Here is a 21,498-nt window from a genome sequence, read left to right on the forward strand (position 1 = left end):
AGATATCATGTTATCGCTTCCGGGTAACCAAAGCAGAGAGCCAATCAAAGCGAATACCAGCTTTGTTCGGCTGTCTGACCAGCCGACGCACGTGCCGCTTGGTCACTTTGTGTCTCCTGGTGGGATGGGAGAGCCTTGAACAAGCCGCACAAGGTGGCGGAGGGGAGCGTCCCCTCCTGCTGCTTGTAAAAGAAATCCAGTGGCTAGTTGGCCGCTAGGATTGCTTTTAAAAGAGAGCCGACCACCGACTTGGGTATTGGGGTGGTTTCTGCAGCTGCAGGCATCATGCCAGTCTAACCACTGGGTACGTCGCTGGTCAGCCAGTGGTTAAAATATGAAATGTGTTACACTTACCTGGTTTTGCACAGAGCAGCCCTGATCATTCCCTGGGGTCCCCCAATGTCCCCTCTTCGGCGAGAGCCCCCATAAGAAGCCACTTGCTATGGGGGCACTTGTTGCGGGCTCAATACCAAGCCATCCCTGTCTGCTTCTATAGACACAGACAGTACGGCTCGTCCCTGTCCCTTGGTGACAAAATTTGGACAGCACCAGGAGCCAATGGTTCTCCCTGTGAGGAGAGAGCGAGCCATTTCTCTCAGGCACAGCGCTGGATCGAGATCGGGCTCAGGTAAGTATAAGGGGGGTGAGGGGATGATTCTGTAGCACAGAAGGTTTTAGAACCACTTTCATTTTTACCTAGTAATAAGGACCCATTCACACCTTTGTGTGCATATACACATACTGCATTAAAGAAGAATTCCAGGCCTGGTATATTTTTACATAGTTACATTGGTCCAGCTTGGATCCATTTACTTATGCATATACCATACCTGGCCATTGCCCCTGGAAGCTGGAAATCACTGGAGGTACTACTCTCCAGTGATCTCCACTTGCTTCTTGGTCCCGTGCTGAAAAGTCAGCCTGAAGCTGGGGGTTGGGGGTGGTGGCAGTGTTGGAGAAAGCGTTGACTAGAGGAAGGCACACTGAGAGGTAAGTGTGCTATAATGTGCAAGTCCACATAGCATACCTGCACATTATGGTGAGAGTCCGCCCCGTACACAATTTAGTTCTACTTCAAGATAAAATAGAAATGCACTGCAATGCACATTATAGAAGGACAGCTAAAATGCGTGTTGTAACACACATTATCGCAAAAAATGGGTGTATTTGTATGTAAAAACATATTACCCGATGTACAGTAGTTTTTTCTTCCTGGTTAAGAAAAAAGAAAAGCTACACGACATTCCAGTGATCAAAAACAATCTTAGTAATATTTATGTAAGTGAAAAATATTTTTCAAGCCTATTTATACTGTTAACCAAACCATCTTGATATGATGGGGATTATTATGTATGTAATGTGTGATTCAAGTCAAAATGAAAATGTTATGATCCAATTATATTATCTCGACTTTTTAGGACACTTAGTACCTGCTAACTTGGGTGTACTGCCAGGATGTAAGGGCGTGTGTAATGAAATAAAATATAGATTACAGTTCATTTTAGAGCGGAAAATACATGTAGATATATAATATAAAGAAAGCTGAAATACTGAAGAAACACTCCAAAACATAGTAGCCCACAGGGTGCCTGAACATGAAGAATCATATAAACACAGTCCTTACCTTGAGCATAAACAGCTAACCCTCTGGGTAGGATCCACAAAATCCCAAGGTGTTCTATTCACTGATGCCTCTTCTTCCTGCTGGTTTGCACCAGATACCCTTTAGTAACAGGGGACAAAAGGGAGAAACTTTCAAACTTCTTGTGAACAAAAGCAATTGTAGGTTACAAATTACATTGCTTCCATTAAAAGCATCAGAACGTTGACTTTAATCTAAATTATATGTAATCGTATGCAGCTAGATTTTACAATACTACTCACTTGCAAGGTGGGAGAGTCCCCAAACATGTGCAAAATTTCTGTCTTTCTGCCTTATGCATCACCAATCATATTCAAAAATCAAAGATTACTGGCTGTGAAAAGTAACACCACTAAATCTCTTTCAGGCATTGTGTTTCTCAGAGAAATCAAGGGGCCTACAGTGGTAGCAGCTAGGAATAGATCCTTTGATAACAAATAGTTAAGTAGAAAGTGACCCTAGGTTATTGACAAGCAGAAGTGTTCTGGACTGGCACAATACAACAATGGATGAAAAGCTGAAGCTCTGAGAGGTAGCTGGTGTTGCCTGTAAAATCTCAAGGTTTATGTTTTCAATCATAATTAGTGTACACTTTTAAACATTTTCAAACTGAAAACAGGCATACCTTGATGGGTTTCTGTTCACAATGCATTCCCTCCATACTCTCTGTGTCATGTGACTTCGCAACTTTAAATAGCTCCTTCCAGCACGCTTTGGACTGTGCCTTGTATGGCTGGCAATGTCTGCTGTTGCCTGGCTGTTCCCATTTGCTGACAATGGCCTAAAATCTCCTGGAAAGAATGTGACATTTAAAGTTGCTATACATGATAGGAAAAAGATCAATGTTTTAGAACGTGCAAATCTGCCATTCCTTGTAAATGACTGTGCACCTTTTCCATTGTTTTCACAAAGAAAAATATCTTACATTCAAAAAAATGGCCAGCAGAGGGAGCCAAAGAATGTAAAAATGTACATTCCTAAAACTTACAGCAATAAAAATAAATGTAGTTTTCCCTCAACAATCACTGGTTTCTGAATGAACAAGGAAGTCATATATAGTTTTAAATTACAATTTAGTGCAGTTTTAAATATTCATGACTACGATCACAAAGGATGGTCCTAAATTGCATTTCCACACTACAAATTAGTTATGAGAGTGCAAGGTATACATGAAGGATTTGCTAAAGCGTTTCCTATACATTCACATCATGAACAGAGAAGGAAACACCCATTTATCAAAATCATGATTTTTTTTAAACCTGGCTAGAAATCCCAGATGTGAAGCTGAAAGAGAACAATCTGCTTAACATGCTGCTTAGCTTAAAGCGTATCGAAACCTAAAAACCTAAATATGCAATATATTGCAGCTTAACCAGTCCTTCGGTGTAGTGGCTGAACTTTCCTTTTAGGGTTGGTTTCTCTTTATTTTCACCCCGTGATCTTGCAAGTAGCACACTTCCTGTCTTAAGCTAGGCTCATACCTGTGCGTTTTTTTGTACGTTTCCAGAAGGGCAGGAACTCATGATAAAAAATTTTTTACAAGGTTTCCAATGAGTTCTGTTCACATCTATTCAGTTTCCCGCAATGCATTTTTGGAAGGAGTGCAGGGACTTTTTTTTGATGTTGGAAGGTGTTTTTTGGGGTCCATACCATTCAATGGAACTGCGTAGAAAACGCATGTACATGCATTTTAAGACTGTGTTTAAGAACCAGTCTCCCCCTACAAAAAAAACCTAAAAAAATTAATCTAAAATGCGCTGAAAAAATGTCACCCACGCTGGACTGGGGTGTGTGTGTGTGTGTGTGTGTGTGTGTGTGTGTGTGTGTGTGTGTGTGTGTGTGTGTGTGTGTGTGTGTGTGTGTGTGTGTGTGTGTGTGTGTGTGATTATACCTTTACAGAAGAGAACATTGCTTGTGCTTTCAGTTCAGCTCACAATAAGTAAAAGGAGGCTGCATTTCTGGCAAGAGCAACAGGTAATTTATCTACATACTGTAAATATTCTTAGCCTGAAAAATGAAAACTAATGCAATCTAAGGACTGAGAAGCTGCAAAATAATAGTTTTTTGTTCTCGAGTTTAAATAACTGGATTTCATCTTTATAAGCAATATGTGGGTTTCTGGATTATCAAAGTTGCACTTTTCACCCATTTTTATATACAAGGTCATGTAACATTTTTCACATTCTCATTCTTACCAGGTGCAGCCTGATCTGGTGAAGTGGGTGGAGTTAGGGGCATTCTGCATGGGCTGGGGTCTTTAGTAGCAGCTGTGTTTTGCTGTATACTTGTGGTATTCTGCACAGAGGCTCCAGTGCTAGGTGGAACAGGCAGATCACTGTGAGCTATAAGAACAAACGCTGATGGGTACACCATCCGAACACCACCTAACAAACGGGGAAACAAAAAAAAAAGTTAAATTTCATTGCTTGTTTACATTAGTTTGCCATTAGGAGTTAATTATTTTTAAGGCTGGATTCACACGTCTCAATTCTTGTGCACTGTGTTCTCACACATTAACATGTTGCATCAAGACAGCCCATTCATTTTGAATGGAATGGACCAAAAAATGAACATACAGCAATTTTTTAGATGCACTACACCTCAACACACAGTAGTGCATTACTGTGCATTATAAGGCTGGCCATACACTAGTCCTTTTATTTTTCTTTTAACTAGCGGGTTGAACAAAAGAAAATGACTTAATTCCCCCATCCATACACTCGATGTGGATGGGGAAAAATTCTCCCACTGCGCTACTGTATTCTGACAAAAGAGATGAGAAAGGAAGGTGGCCTGATGCAGGCGTCCTTTTAAAGCGTTAATTTCAAACAAATAGGCATGTACAGAAAATATCACATATTCATAGGTTACAAGAAAAATAGCACTAAAACAAATAGTACTGTATTACATGTAAAACAATGCCCATATAAGGGATAAAAGGTGAATAATCGGCTCATTCAGCTAACGCATTTCGAAGATAATCCTCTTCCTCAGAGCCTTAGAAGACCAGGTTTGGTCTGTATGTTAGAATAGTGGGGGGTCGGATGGATGATGCATCACAGGGAGAAAATTGACCAAACGGGAGGGTAATTTTTCACTATTGTGGTATTCTTTCTGCATCACCGCGCTCCTAACACCATACGAGTATGTATAGGGATCAGGTCATCCATTTGTCTTGCAATCCTTCCCAATGGGGTGTTGATGTTGTGATCTCTCAAACAAGCACTGATCCATGGCTGGATGTGCAGGTAGGGACAAGCTCTCTCACCAATAAACCTTTGGTGGGGCTATGCAGATTCCCCTGCGCCACTGTACAGCGTTGCTGCTCTCAGTATGTGTGTTTCGGGGGGGTGGAGAGATGTGGCTGTGTGCTCACACAGCCACATCTGTGATACATCATCCACCTGGCCCCCACTATTCTAACATAAGACCAGACCTGGTCTTCTAAGGCTCGGAGGAAGAGGAATAAGCCGAATAAGCCGATTATTCACCTTTTATCCCTTATATGGGCATCGTTTTACATGTAATACTATTTGTTTTGGTGCTATTTTTCTTGTAACCTAGCTACCTATGAATATGTGATATTTTCTGTACATACCTATTTTGTTGGAAATAAACGCTTTAAAAAGGGCTCGTGAATCAGGCCACGCGCCTTTCTCATCTCTTTTGCATATAGTATTTTGGACTTCCCCCAATCGGCCAAGGCAGCGGGGCATGCATGAACAACTATATATTAACACCATCACGAAAATACCACCAACTTCATTTTAGGTCCCCTGCACTAGCGCAGGAGACTATCTATTTTGTCTAATTGTATTCTGACAGCAGCGGGGCTGTTGAAAGAAAATTTTAAAAAAGGCTGCTTGTATACAAGTCAATCGATTGATGAACTTGTGTAGAGCCAACCTGCACATGCATGCTTTAAAATTCAACTGGTCCCTGCTGTATCAGCCCCGAATTTCAATCCATGTACAGTATAGCCAGGTTAAGTCAGAGCTGTGTGGTCAATGTGCATTAGAGTGTAATTCAAAATGAATGGCACCACAATGTGCTAGCGCACATAAGGTGCATTAACATGCAGTAAAGCACTATAATGCATTGATTCTTCTTTGCATGTTTTAACATGAACTTTAACATATCTTAAATTGCATACAAAAAAAAAAAATTATTACACACGTGATTTATACCAGAATTAAAACAATATAACAAAACCTTCAACTTTAGTATCTATAAATCTGTAGTCTCAACAATAGCTCCTTACCCACAATTACTTCCACTGCTGCAGGAAAGTCATCATCATAAAGCATTTCCTGATCTTCCTGTTCCTTTCTGGCAGACAACACAGTAGGGTAGAAAGGTCGCCATTCCTCCAGCAGTTTGCGGGTGGTGGGGTCAGAGGTTTTATAAGCATGCCCAGTTAGGGTACCACTCAACCCGTAAGGGCTCAGGATAACTGATAAAAACAAAAGATGATTTATTAAAGCCACCTTCTATGTATTCCGTAATTAAGTAGACACATATAGATTAGAGCTGGGCGATTTTCTCAAAAAAAAAAAAAATCTGCAATTTAAAAAAAAAAAACTCGATTCATGATTGGAATCAACTGTTTGTTTGTTTTTTGACACCGCGCCGGTCCTGAGAAGCTGCGGGCAGGAGTTTTTAGGCGAGGCCAGCGGCTTCGGCCTAGTCCACGCCGTCCAGTCTCGCGGACTAGGCCGAAGCCGCGGCCCCACCTAAAAACTCCTGCCCGCAGCTCCTCAGGACCGGCGGGCGCAGTGTCAGCACCGGTCCTGATGGAAAAAAAAAAATCTAAAAAAATCGATTTGCTGAAATTTTGAATCGATTTGACCTTTCAACTCTATTCAAGATTCAAATCGATTTTTTCCCCAGCCCTAACATAGATTCATAAAATTAGTAATACATTCAACCTTTTCTTGGCTGGACAGTGTTACCATTCCATTTAAGGAAACTGGAGCAAAGGTTATTTCTGTGTTACAGGTTTCCAAGACTCTGGTGGGAGATCCCTACTACCACCTGTACAAACATAAAAGGCTTCACCGGGTTATATACTGAGGAGCAGTGTTGTCCACCTTGAGACCCAAAAGAAGATCAAATTCTGGCACTTTGTTTTATATGGAGCTCTTCTTTAAAGTGGTTGTAAAGGCAGAAAGTTTATTATCCTAATGCATTCTATGCATTAAGATAAAAAGCCTTCTGTGTTTAGCAGCCCCCCTAATACTTACCTGAACCCATCTCTATCCACCGATGTCCACGAGTCGCTCAGCTGTCTGGGACTCTCCCTCCTGATTGGCTGAGACACCGCAGAAGTGCCATTGGCTCCCGCTGCTATCAAACTCAGCCAGTCAGGAGAGAGAGGGGGTGGGGCCGCAGCTCTGTGTCTGAATGGATACACAGAGCTGCAGCTCAGCTGCCCCCATAGCAAGCTGCTTGCTGAGGGAGCACACTCAAAAGGAAAGAGGGGCCAGGAGCTCTAACCAGAAAAAAAAAAAAAGAAAAACTAGACTTTACAATCATTTTAAGACTAGGCAGCTTTGTTTTCCATCCTATGCAACAATATACAAAGAGATGACTTTACAAAATAGTAATTTGGGTGAAAGTGACAACCTCAGCTGGGCTCACCTTGGCATGGTGTGTGGGACGTCTGAGCCAGGTGGAGATGATGTTGGTTGATGAGATACACTGGCTGGTGTTGAGCAATCTCCACACTTGTGCAAACACTGCTTTCTCCATGGAGAAAAAAGGTAAAGGAGCAGGAGAGGTTCTCGCTGAGGACAAAAAGGCAAGGCCCATAGTTATTGAAAAAATCACTACCGCTTAGTACCTGTCCTCAACTCATCCCTCTTAGGTGGTTTCTATTGTTTAATCACCCGAAGTAAAAATAAATGGCAGATAAGACAGCTGTCTGGAGAAATAATGATACCTTCCAACAACAGTCACACAGTCAGACTAATATTATATCTATGCAGAACACAATATCCACATATAAAGAAGTACAAGGCACAGTAGCCATGGACAGCTTTTCAATAGTACTATATTCACTGAACAGAGAAAAGGGAGGCTATGAATAATGCTGACACAGTAGTCTGTCCAGATACAGCGAGGTCTTATGTATTTTCACCAATGTATTGTTGAAGAATTTACACGAGGCTGAATTTCTCTCTATGAAATGAAATCCTGAAATGATGTTAAGCTTTAACAGCCTAAAGACAAAAGTGGGCTTGTCTGGTTACATGTTCTCAAAGGTGCTTCATGTAGCCCCGGGGAAATTTGCTATTCCAGCAAGGGCACGTGAACAGACATACTGTAGTTGGGGGTTAGATTGGCTGGAATAATCAGAATCACTCTCTGCATGCAGGGAGATAGATGGGAGGGGGATGCTGTCCTAATGACATCATGCCAGGAACTTGTCGACTTAAACCAGGTTGCCATAGCAACAGCTAATGTCTCCATGTCAGCCTATGCATAATTACAACACTGAGGAGGAAAACACATGTATGCGCACTGATACACACAAAGTAGCAGACTGCAAAATAAGAACATACTCCGATTCTTACACCAATCAGAGGACAGAAAAGAGAAAGGGAGGGAAATGTAGGTTTTCCTTAAAATTTATGGAGCTCCACACAACTCTGCATTGCACACGGGCAGGAAGACAAACGCTACAAGCGCCACTAAACACAACAGTGTCTTTATCACAGCAACTCTTATAAAAATTTCATACTAATATATGCAAGGGAAGGTGGTGCAACATTTATCACCATGTTTAGATGTGCTGACCCCTTCACAACCAAAACACTTCACACCAGTAACATTTAATCAACAAAATATTTGACATCTAAATGCTTGCTGGAGAAATAGAGCCTATCAGTGGACACTTAAATCTATATATTTTAATTTCATCTGATTCATGCATGCAGCAAGCAAGAAAAAAGCCAAATGTTTCCCAAAAATTAAAGCAGCTTTGGATATGTATTTTTCTTTACCAATATCTATCAAGACAGAACTGAACATTATGATGGCTTATTATCTCATTAAGCATGGCATTTATACTAAAATTTAGGGAGAAAGAACATGAAAAACTCAAGCATCAACAGCCACGACTGCTAGTGTGCTTCTCTGCAGAGCAGGCTGGGCGACAACAGAGTATACTGACAGAGGGTATATAACAGACATCTTCTACATGGGCAAGCTTACAGAACGTTCTCTTTGAAGCCTGGTATTTACCTTTTCGATAGGTTTTTTTCCTCCCTCTCACAAGGCTTCACAAACCATTTTCCAATTCGCACAAAACTTTTATCCAGCAAACACCTAGAAAGGAAAAAGTATAATAATGTCATATTTCCAAAGAACTTTTATCAGAGAAAAATGACTAGCTACAATGAATCCCATCGCAAAAGGCAAGCTCTAATTATAGAGTGCTTAGATTGCAGAGATAATTACTTCACTGAACTTTAACACTCCATGCACACTAGATTAAAAAAAAAAAAAAATGCTCCTAGCAGCCGTTTTTGAGCATTTTTTTTTTTTCTGCCTCTAGAAGCAAAATAGTGTTATCCTATGTGTCCATACACACTATTTTAATCTAGAAGCTTTTTTGAAGCTTCAGTATTTAGCCCTGGTTCATATCAGACCTGCTTTGAAATCAAGCTACTTCAGCTTCATTTTAAAGCCGCAGAACAGTGCGATTTGGACCTTCGATTTCATTGCGGCTTGCGACTTTTTAAACAGAAGTCTATGAAATCCCAAAAAAAGTAGTGCAGAAACGGTTTTTAAAGTTGCTGCGACTTGAGTCGCAACTTTTTCAATAGTTTTGTTGCTGGCAATGGGGTGTGGCTTGTCATTAGATTTAAAATTGTCAGATTGCATGACAAATCGCACCAGTGTGAACCAGGGCTTAGGAGCAGGAACATTTTTTTTTTGCGCTTGTGGGAGCGATTTGCCAGCAGAAAAAACGCTGAACACTCCTAAATTCTGTCGCCGGCATCCTTAACAACCAGTGAATAGCTGTGTCCTTAACAGATGGCACATCAGCTGTCAGAGGGGTTCCCTGCTGACAGCTGAATGTAAACAAAAGATGCCGGCAATTAAAACATGAGAAAAACAAACAGCTTAGGGGTCCATACCAGGCCAAAGAGCGAGCGCCCCAACCCCCCCCCCTCCACCTGAAACATACAAGGCCATATGCCCTCAACATGGGGGGCCCTCTTCCCCACAGCCCTGGCCAGTGGCGATCAGCGGCTCTCCCTGTTGGGGGGGGGGCTGCGCTGACAATCAGCACATTGATTATCAGTGCAGCCCTCCATCAGATGTGCCCATCAGCTGCCAGCTTGTGCCCCAGAAAGAAATCCTGCCAGTGCCTACAAGTGGCAATTGGTGCCCACAACAGTGCCAATCAGTGCCCCATCAGTAATGCCTGTCAGGGCCCTTCAGATGCCACTCATTTATGCCTTCAGTAGCTCATCAGTGCCGCCCATAAGTGCCATCCATGACGCCCATCAGTTTTCTGGGGGTTTTTTTCAAAATTGTCGGTCTTTTTTGTTTATAACGAAAAAAAATTAAAACCGCAGAGGTGATCAAATACCACCAAAAGAAAGCTCTATTTATCGGAAGAAAATGATAAAAATTTTGTTTGGGTACAGTGTTGCATGACCGCGCAATTGTCAAAGTGCGATAGCGCTGGAAGCTGAAAATTGTCCTGGGCAGGAAGGTGGTAAAGTGCCTGGTATTGAAATGGTTAATAAGGTGGCCCCCAGATCCCACCCCCCATGTGAATGAGTAGGGACCCCCACGCAGTTTTTATTTTTTAATGCTGGCATTCTTTTGTTTGCCATGAGTCATCGGTTGTTGAGGAGCGGGCGGCCACCCACATCCTTAACAACCCGCTATACACGCCAGTCAGCACAAAAACTGAAACTCTCCATCAAGAAACGCTGATATTCTTCGTTATTTATGCAGCGTTTTTCCGTCATTTTTTCAGCCTAAGGGCTTTTCATATCTATGCATTGCAGTAGCACACAGAATTGCACTATACAGATGTTAATGTGTTGGGGAGTCATTGAAAATTAATAGTTCCACAATGCACAAAGGTAATATACCTGTTATGCATTGCATAGCAACACACAGTAATGCACTACAGCATGTTGTAGTACACTACATTAACAAAAATTGTGCAGGCTCATTTCTAGTCAGTTGTGTGCTAGTAGTCCCTGTACATTAAAATGCGGCACATGTCCATTAACATCTGTGCGCTGAACACACTGCATCAGATTGCCTTGATGTAAATGAGACCTAAGACATGCGAAGAAAGACACTGAAGCACAAAGCAGGTGAAGTTACTAGAGCACGAGGTACAGACATACAACAGCCGTGTTTGAAAAGCGTGTCCTTGAAAAAAAAAAAAACTCGTTATATATTTTTCCTGATGTCTTTAGGGGACTTACAGGTAAATGATTACTGGGATTTTATAAGAAATTGTAATATTCACAATTCTTCATGTCTATGGAATTATAGAAAACATGAGCTCTATAAAGGGGGTCCTAGGGTTAGGCTCGAGAAAAACAAAACAACGAATGAGATGTGGGCCCCCTAATGGAGGACACTAGAATATGACGTTAGGAGTGACTCCTGTTGAGGTCACTAGAGTAAGATACAAGGGGTGACACAAGGTCATTTGAGTGTTTTAAGAGGGGTGATCCCTAAAAAAGTTACAGGTGTTTGATGTGAGATTTATCCCCAAATGAAATCACTAGTGGGTGATGTTGGGTGAATCCACTAGAGTGTCACTTGAGTGTGAGGTGACATCTAAAAGTCCCAAAACTTGATGTGTGTGAGATATGCAAATAGAAGCTACAGCTACCCAAACGTAAGCTGCAACTGAGTTGATTGTAATAAGGTAGATTGTAAGCCCACGTCAAACATCAGGCCATAAGAGCCTTGATCTATTTTGTGCATTTAAAGGAATTCTGTGCAGAGGCAATGCAGAAGCTGCCATTGAGGACTACCTTATGAAAATTCTGGTTGGTTGACTGTCGGCTTCAGTAATTACTTCGTTACTAACCATGAAAAGGATGCATCCACTAAAATCTATGTTAAATTAGAACACTTTTCCTGATCAATAACTCAATATTGGAGTCAATGGGTCAGCCAGAGAAATTGCATTTTCAGAAGCAATGTACACATATTTCTCTTATGACAGGTTATATTGAATTAGAAGGAAAGGCTTATATGTTCTGAGGCTCTGCCGGTTTAAAATTTTGATGTAATTTTTACAATAAAACAGCAGAAGACTGGCTTTGGCATTCTTCTGCATATTGCTGTGGAGGAAATGAGATCCAAAACACGTGTCCGCCACTTGCGCACTACCGGTATGCCTAGTGGAAGGGGCACCCTTATCTTTGCAGGATATGATGTGAGAAATGTACCCCCTTACTATGGTCGCTAGAATGTAAGACGTGGCCCATGGTGAAGATCACTAGGATATGAGATGTGGATTCCAGTGAAGTCAATGGATAAATGGGGCCTTATATCTCAGCAAGGTCACCTTCTACTAACTGACCAGAGTTTAAAAATGGCTGCTCATAGAATGTATGAGGGATCAAAAAGGTTAAAATTAGATGCTGCATGTCGATACAAAGGTCTGTTCGAACTAACACAACAATGCATTTATATGCTCATATAAACAATACTAAAGGAGAAAAAAAAAGAAGAAAGAAATCAAAGTGCACCTGGAAAGAACTATTAACGTGGCAACAGATCAAACATTGCAAACCTAAATAATTTACCCCTTATTTAAATCCATGGTGGTAATATAGTGCTATAGGCCACTGTGAGAGTATTAAGTAGCAGGTTGTGGCACAGAAAACCTTAAAAAAGATTTCCAGCTATGGTATATTTTTTAAAGACTGGACTAATATAAATATGTATATACCATACGCAGCTGATGTCACTGGAAGCTGAAAATCACTAAAGCAGTCACGGCTACTCCAGTGATCTTCACTTGCTTCTGGGCCCTGTGCTGAGCGGCCGGCTTGATGTATTCTGAACACGTGCATGTGTGCCATTCAGAGAATAATTTGCAAAGCATTCTCTGATTGAACAAGGTGGAGTGCATGGCATCCTTGCCCTTCCAATCACACAAAGCTTTGCAGTTATTCAGAAATTGCATAGTATTCTCTGAATGGCACGTGTGCTGAGCGGCCGACATCCTGTGTTCACAATGCACCAGGCCAGCCGCTCAGCATAGGATCCGGAAACAAATGAAGATCGCTGAAGTAGTGGTGTCTACTTCAGTGATTAGCAGATGGACCAACGTATTTATGTGAAAAAAATATACCATACCTGGAATTGATCTTTAACCACTTCCTGCCAAAAGGTACGTCATATGATGTTCTGGATTTTTGAGTGGGGATATCTGAATGATGCCTGTAGCTACAAGCATCATCTAGATATCATCTTTTTCAGCTGGCGATTCCCTACACTGTAAGAACAATCATAGCGGAAGCTCAGCCACTTGAAGAAGCACCGGAGGGCAGCGGAAGGGGGGAACCCCTCCTGCCGCCCTCTGGTGCTTCTACCGGCTTGCCCGTGCGAACCGGTAGAAGGAATCCACCGGCACTGGAAGTTGAGCATAGAGATTTCCAAGAGACAGATGGTCCCAGAGTACAATCTCTATGACCTTCGGAGACCGGGGCGCGACGTTATGTCCGGCCCGGTGGAAGCAAACATTGCCGGGGGACTCGGATGGAAAGGCCGAGATCGTTTATTTTTTCTTTTGATCTCAGTCTTACCTGCCTGAAGGAGAGATGTGGGGTCTAGAAGACCCCACATCTCTCCATAAAGGGGACCTGTCACGCACTATTCCCATTACAAGGGATGTTTACATTCCTTGTAATAGGAATAAAAGTGATCAAAAAAATTTTTAAACTGTAAAAAAAAAATTCTAATAAAATAAACAATATATATATATTTTTTTTTTAAAGCGTCCCCCACATGCTGGCATAAGTACATCGTGCCCACATATGTAAACGGTGTTCAAACCACACATGAGGGTGGGAGTAACAATTCTAGCCCAAGACCTCCTCTCTAACTCTAAACAGGTAACCTGTAAAAAAATGTAAAGCGTCGCCTATGGAGACTTTTAACTGCTTGCTGACCGCCTCACGCTGATATACGCTGACAGAAGGGCACGTACAGGCATATTAACGTACCTGTACGTTGCTCTTTAAGATGCGCCACCAGCTCCATGAGTGTGATCGCAGGTCCCGCGGACTCGATGTCAGTGGGGATACCCGCGTCTCATGGAGAGGAAGAACGGGGAAATGCTGATGTAAACAAGCATTTCCTCGTTCTGCCTGGTGACACTGACACTGATCACCGCTCCCTGTAATCAGGAGCGGTGGTCAGTGTGGTGTCACACATAGCCCATCCCCCCCACAGTTAGAACACATCCCTAGGACACACTTAACCCCTACAGCGCCCCCTCCTGGTTAACCCCTTCACTGCAAGTCACATTTACACAGTAATCAATGCATTTTTAATCGCACTGATCGCTGTATAAATGTGAATGGTCCCAAAGTATCGCCAAAAGTGTCCGATCTGTCCGCAATAATGTCGCAGTCATGATAAAAATCGCTGATCGCCGCCATTACTAGTAAAAAAAAAAATTATTAATAAAAATGCCATAAAACTATCCCCTATTTTGTAGACACTATAACTTTTGCGCAAACGTCAAACGCTTAATGCGATTTTTTTTTTTTACCAAAAATATGTAGAAGAATACTTGTCGGCCTAAACTGAGGAAAAAAAATATTTTTTTATATATTTTTTGGGGATGAGTAAAAAATAATGTTTTTTTTTTTTTTTTTAAATTGTCGGTCTTTTTTTGTTTATAGCGCAAAAAAAACAAAAAACCGCAGAGGTGACCAAATACCACCAAAAGAAAGCTCTATTTGTGGGGGAAAAAGGACGTCAGTTTTGTTTGGGAGCCACGTGGCACGACCGCGCAATTGTCAGTTAAAGCAACGCAGTGCCGAATCGCAAAAAGTGCTCTGGTCTTTTGCCAGCCAAATGGTCCAGGGCTGAAGTGGTTAAGTACCAAAATTTGGCACCATTCCACAAGTGTGAGCAATTTTAAAGTGTGAAATTTTAGGTATCTATTTACTCGGCGTAACATTATCTTTTACATTATACAAAAAAATTGGGCTAACTTTACTGTTTTTTTTTTTCACAGGATCAAATTCATGAAACTTATTTTTTTTTTTTCCACAAAAAAAAAACGCATTTGAAAAACGCTGCGCAAATACCGTGTGACATAAAAAGTTGTAACACCCGCCATTTTTTTCCCCTAGGGTCTCTGCAAAAAAAAAAAAAACATGTTTGGGGGTTCTGAGTAATTTTCGAGAAAAATAAATTATGATTTTTACATGTAGGAGCAAAGTGCCAGAATTGGCCCGGATGGCAAGTGGTTAAAGACCATTATGTCACAGATTTAAATTTACATAATAAACTTAACAGGAAAGTGATCTACTATACATTTTTTTTAATAGTATTTCTAATCTGTGAAGTTCCCACTGTTAACTTTGATTTTATACTTGTCTGGCAGTATCTACCCAGCTATTCATATGCTGTGTGATCACTGATCCCATATATTGCTATGTAAGCAAATATCTTACCTTTCCAGAAGATTGTGAATGGCCTTGAAGAGTAGAGTCCGACACTCATAGGAAAGCCCATTTTCCCACAGTCCCTCTTCCTGCACTGCAAAAGAAATGTAGACTAGCATCAATTCAAACATGAACTTCTTTATGAACTTGTTGGGCTTACTTATAACAACAGGACAAAGTGACATGTAGTGAAAACCAAAAGCATCTAAACAGAAATTAACTTCTTGGAACATCGCATTTTTATTGTAATAACACCAATTAAAATTCATGTCATCTGATATGGGAGGAGAGGGGGCAGGAGATGAAACATGTTACATGACACATTCCAAAGACAAACATATCCATTAACACCACACAATGCAGGCAGTAAAAAGAACAACCAATTAAAATCTATCCTGTGTTGGTCTAACTTCAGCCAGGTGAATTCTGGCTGATACCGGAGTTACTGCATTTAGTGTAATGGCTACGGTTTTACAGCAAAACTTGAATAATCAATAACCGCATTTTTAAGTGATTCTCTGTACATTACAATGAGACCAAAGAAAATACATTTCTTACAAATATCACTGCACATATCATGCCCATAGACAAACACAAAAGCAAAAGGTACCCATCAGCCTCTAGAGGCAGGCTTGTCTGTCAGGAGTGTGGAAAAGTAAGCCCAGCCAGACATAATCGAAATTTATACAAGGTACACACACACACAAACACACACACACACAAACACGAAGCATGAAAAAGATTAAAGTACTAACAAATTATGTTCTCGACAATTGCTTTAATTGGTTCATATTATATACATACAAATACACACACACACTTTTTTTGGTTTGTTTGCACAAATCACTGCTGACCCAAACCTCACACTGTACTGTTCCATTGAAAAACTGATAAACCTTTTCTTAGTCAAGTGTATTCTGCAGAGTGGGACCCTTCCTCGCTGTGTGAAAGCAGTGATGTGTCCAACATCCCCTCCACCCTACTGAGTCAGAGCCAGAGCTCCCCAATCAGAAGGGAGAATGCGATTTGCTGATTGTAGAGCTATAGGCAGGGGGGATGTTTGACCTCTGCAGTGATACTACTGCTTCCCCCAAATGGCAAGGGTCCCATTCTGCAGCATGCTAGCAAGGAGCAGGATTTTCTGCTGAGTTTGTGGATTTTTTAGAAAGAAAACAAAACCTTGCACACCTTTTGCTTTGATGCAACTGATGGAGGAAAATGTCATTAACAAGCTGAACTCACAGAGAGAACACAAGCATCATTCTGTCTGAAGATGACTGGCAGTGCTGAACTGAAGATAATATTGATTGCTATGGGTTAATGTACTGCACAACATTATTAAGTAAGACCTGTCTACTCCCTCTTTGGCCTTATTGGGCATCCCCAATGATGACCAGCGCTCTCATCACTCTAAGCTTCTTATAGCCTATACTATGCCAAAAAAGGGATTTTACTGAAATGGTCGTCTTCAGACCAACCTGCGGTATCCACTTGGGAGTCCATGGTAAACGCAGCCCTGCCCTCATATAAAATGACCTACTCAAATAGTGGTTGCCATTGGAAATCTGAAAAAGTGTGGTTCCCCCTGGACATTGACCTGAACTCCCACTGGTGAGGGGGTTGGGTCCGGATGTCAGATATACTCTATTTTATGCTACCACTGCATCCCCTTGGAGATACAATAACATGCAAGGTTTATTTGACATGTGAACGCTTATTTGTCTGCAGAATTCTAAGTAATGATTGCCGACTCTATATATTGCGGTTTTGCTGTACCAGGTATGATCATCTTGTTTATGATACTAAGCTGTTTCTTTACATAAGCTGTAAAAAGTAATCTTCTCAATAAAGCACATCTGTTTGTTTAAAAAAAAAAAGTAAGACCTGTCTTTTAGACTGCACATAAGCTGTAAATGTTTAGCTCAATGACACTCCCACAGCTTTCAATAATTTTAGCTGCAACTGTATGCAGCTTTTAGCCACCTGCAGACACAATGACAGTAGCCTAACCTGTCAACAATTACATGCCTATTAGCCCTGTGCAAAACTGCTCCCAGGGAAAGTAATTAATAAGGACGGTAAAAGAACAAGATTGCTTGTTTCTTACCAGAAGCGCTCCCTGCCTTTCCATACACAGGATCAAAACCGTTTGAGTGCTGCTAAATCCTGGTCCTTAAGGCCAGTTGGAGTGTGAGTGCAGATCTGGCCATTCATCTAGTACCTTTTACTGATATAGGGTACTCAAGAAAATACTTTACACTAAAAACACCATGCACATGTATTTACCAACAATAGCTCCTTTAGCTACAAATATATGGTATTGAAAAGCCAGACAAGAGAGTCATTCGGGAATACAAAAAAACAAAATCATACCCCCTTAGATGGCTGCAGCACTGATCCCAGCTGCAGATGTCCCCCCATCGGCTCTACACAAATACAGATCGCTCAGTTCTCAGTCTTCACTGAGCAGAGAGGCAGTTACTGTCAGTCACCAACTCTTCGCTCTGCCTGTCCAGTGCTCACTGGAGTTCTGCGCTGTGGAGGGGGTGGGAGTGGTGGGCTCAGGCTCTCAGCGGCTTGATGCGAGGCTGAGCCAGCTGCTGATCCAGGCATCTGGGTGGATCCGGACTGTAAAGTCAGGATCTCTTCAAAGCCTGGACTGGCTGAGTGACTTCAGCAGGTCATAGGAGTGAAGAACGAAGTGCACTCCTGTGATCCATAGAAGTAGGGCCAAAATAGTATTGGCCATACTTCTCCTTTAAATGTAGAAGTAGAAATAATGTTTTTAAAACATGTGCTGCCAACAGTATAAACCCCACTAGTTCCACTACAAAAGGCAGCTCAGATGTGCACATGTACATATTCCAAATATACAAATAATATAAGAGCAATGACCACCAAGGTATCAAGCAAGTAGTTACAAAGTAGTACAAATATCACATTGTAGGTTAACAGCAAATTGACAGTGTTCAAGCAACAGGAGAAGAGATGAAACTGCACTGTAGATAAATATACAACATAGCATTCAATGTGACAAACACTGTGTAGGACACAGAAAAAGGCGGGAGGGGGATTTGTTAACCGATGAATAGAAGGGAGGAGGGAGGGTGTCAGATCCCAGAGAACTTGGAAGGTGGTTAGCATATGCTGCAGTGAGTCAGTGCTGGCAGCTGGAGGGGGAGCTGTCTTGGAAGTCGAAGCTTCAGACCTGCAGTTGCAAAGGACATTCCTTCCCACTAACCATACCTTTGTTTCAGTAAACATTTGTTTTTTATTCCCTTAAAGCATTACCAAACCCAGGACACTGCATTCACTAAATCTGGTCTCCCACAGAACATGGAAATGCAATTATTTTAGTAAATATAAACTGCTAAATACCTTTTCTTATCAGCAGCACAAAGCAGTCTTGTAACTTCTATCAGTGTCTGGTAAAGCTTGTAGGAGGAGTTTTCATTCTACTCTGACTATCCCATGAGGCTGCAGGACCCCTGACCCTCTGTCTGAACAGTGTTGATTGCATGTGATCATCACAGGGCCACTCTCCCAAGCGGCAACACCCAAACTGAGCACGTGCAGAGTGACTCCAATGCTCTATTCTATCAGGATATGGATTGGGGTCAGTAAGAGAAGTTGAGGATAAGAGAAGACAGAATCAAATAGCCTTTTTTTACACAATGCAGAGTATTAACTCCTTAGGTTAATCTTAAAAAAATAAAAAGGTTGGCTTAAAAAAAAAGAAAAACGCCATTCCAATATGTATTCTCAACTTTTAAAAAAAAAAAGTACCTTTTATCGCAAAGGTTTTTGCAATAGAGATTGAGCAGTAGCAAAGGTTTTTTTATTCAGTTTTCTTGGGGATACCTTCTATTGCTCTCTCAATCCCCTTTTTTTCCTATTGATCTGTGATCTGTTAGAAGGTGACTATGCTCCCTCTCCATGGTCTCGCTGTATGTAGAACATAGCCTCTTGCTCACGCTTGATATGGACTATGAGATTTGTAGTGTGCATAGAGCAGTGCAGACTACAAATAATGAAACCGGCTTGCGCCAAACAAATTTTTCAGGGCCGTTGAGTAAAGAGTGTGTATAGATTATTTTTGGAGAATAAGGATAGTGGGTTGATTTACTAAAACTGGATAGTGCAAAATCTGGTGCAGCTCTTCATAGAAACAATCAGCTTCCATTTGTTTTTGTCAAAGCTTAAAGGATAAGTTCACCTTTTGTAACATGTTACACCTATAGTCAGGGTGTAACATGTTACAAATTCACCTGCCCCCGCACCTCCCTGATGTCACAGGTGGCGGGGGATCTTCTCCCCCTGCTTTCTGCCAGAATCTGCAGAAAACGCTGACGAGCAGGGCTCTGCCCGCCTGGCTGCGTCACTCATTCACAGAGTTCTACAAGATCTGGAAGCCTTTGCAGCTGTAGGCTTAAAGTTCTCAATGAACTACCATGGGGCTGTTGAATGCTGTGGTAGTTCATTGATGCTTCCTGTTAATGTGCAACTCCTTGGCCGTACAACAGCTTACACACACAGCCTGCAAGAGCCCTGCATGGCATCTACGATCTGCTGATTGGGGGTGCAATGCTTTCCAGGCTCACAATTAAAAAAAATAATAAATGCACTTTTTTTTACCTGCAAAAAGATGTGCATTTATTTTTATTTTTTTCAAAAGGTGAACTTATCCTTTAACTGAACAAGCTGAAGTTAGAAGCTGATTTGCTACCATGCACAGCTGCACCAGATATTGCACTCTCCAGTTTCAGTAAATCATCCCCATTGTGTCATGTTAAAAGTGAACAAAAATAGTTCATGATTAAATTATTATTTGTGTCAGAAACTGTTTTGATAAACTATCTTATGTTTGGCCATAAAAGTAAACAAAAATGGTAACATAGAATATTCATTTTGTAGGATTGCTGTGCGGGAAAAGTTCAATTATCCACACTACTATGCAGTTATCTGGAGCTGAATAGAATGTCCATACACTCCAAAGTTGCATTCTAAAACGTTGAGCAGAATTGGTGCTGCTACCCACAGTTAGGGCTCATGCACACTGCAGCTCAAAGGGGCTCAAAGAAGCGGCTCCCACAGACCTTTGAGCTCTTATTTTTTCTGCCTTGAAACTCCCCCTCCATGTTTGCTAATGTGTCCATGCACACTAGGGCTTTTTCAGGCATATGCTCCTACAGGCAGAAAAAAATCCCACCATACTCAAGTTTTTGAGAGGAGCTAGTGCCCCAAAGAGCTCAAAAAACACAAAAACGTCTGTTCCAGCTTTATGTTTTGTTTATACAGCAGTTAAGAAAATACTATCTAGGAGGGTTTGTGAAAAAAAAAACGCTTATGCTAAAAAAGCTTGAAATAACTTGGTAACGTGAGAGAGCACAAAAAAAAAAAAAAAAAAAAAAAAAAAGGAACAAGCTTCTTCAAGCTTTTATTGGCAGAAATAAAAGCTCAAACGCCTGTAAAATGCAGCTTTTTTTTTGAGCTGCAGTGTGCATGAGCCCTAACCCTCAACTTTTATTACAATTGCTCTTTAGAGTTATTATAATTGCTCTTTTAGGGTTAAAAATGTAATATACTGTAGCTTACAAGAATTTAGATGTAATGGTTGCTTTCTACTTTATTTTACCCTGGTAAATTATGTAATTGCAGCTACATGGGCGACTAGCGCCGGCAAATAACAGCGGTAGGGATCTGCTGATTCTTGCTACTGTTTCAGCCACCTGTGAGTGGATAGCTGCAGCCTCCAAGCCCTGTACACATCAATGACAGGTCAGCTGCAGCTATCCATGGCTGTCCGCCCAGCCAATTACCTGCCAGGCGATCACTACTGGAAGCACACAAAGTGCATCATTGAAATTTACAGGGCTCAGCAGCTGTAGCTAGCCACTCACAGGTAGCTGAAAGCGCTATAGGAATTACCAGATTCCTTCCAATGTCAACCACACAGGCACTAGTCACTCACGCAAATGTAGCCTCAGATTTAGTGCTTGTGTTAAACAGCTTTTGTTAGCTTCAAATGGGTTTTGCAATACAATTCAAGTCTATTGAAATGCAAAACACACTTGAAGGAAGCCAAGTGCAGGTAAGGAGGTCAAGCGCAGGTCAAATGCACCTTTCAAAAAATTCTGAATACTCTGGTGCCATCCATCCATGGAAAAAGCCCTT

The 21,498-nt window shown here is 41.4% G+C and overlaps 1 protein-coding gene across 1 annotated transcript in view; it reads right to left on the reverse strand.

Annotated features, from left to right (window-relative positions):
* MED13L (mediator complex subunit 13L) overlaps positions 1–21,498 on the reverse strand; it is a 235,598-nt gene that overhangs the window by 63,738 nt on the left and 150,362 nt on the right. Inside the window, exons 3-9 of the mRNA XM_073630346.1 lie at positions 15,334–15,418; positions 8,888–8,971; positions 7,283–7,428; positions 5,904–6,095; positions 3,838–4,026; positions 2,268–2,433; positions 1,625–1,723 (exon numbers count right to left, since the gene is read on the reverse strand). Of these exons, the coding sequence (XP_073486447.1) occupies positions 1,625–1,723; positions 2,268–2,433; positions 3,838–4,026; positions 5,904–6,095; positions 7,283–7,428; positions 8,888–8,971; positions 15,334–15,418 (961 nt within the window). The remainder of the gene's footprint in view (positions 1–1,624; positions 1,724–2,267; positions 2,434–3,837; positions 4,027–5,903; positions 6,096–7,282; positions 7,429–8,887; positions 8,972–15,333; positions 15,419–21,498) is intronic.

This window comes from Aquarana catesbeiana, linkage group LG01, assembly GCF_042186555.1.
Source record: "Aquarana catesbeiana isolate 2022-GZ linkage group LG01, ASM4218655v1, whole genome shotgun sequence".
Classification (NCBI taxonomy): domain Eukaryota; kingdom Metazoa; phylum Chordata; class Amphibia; order Anura; family Ranidae; genus Aquarana; species Aquarana catesbeiana.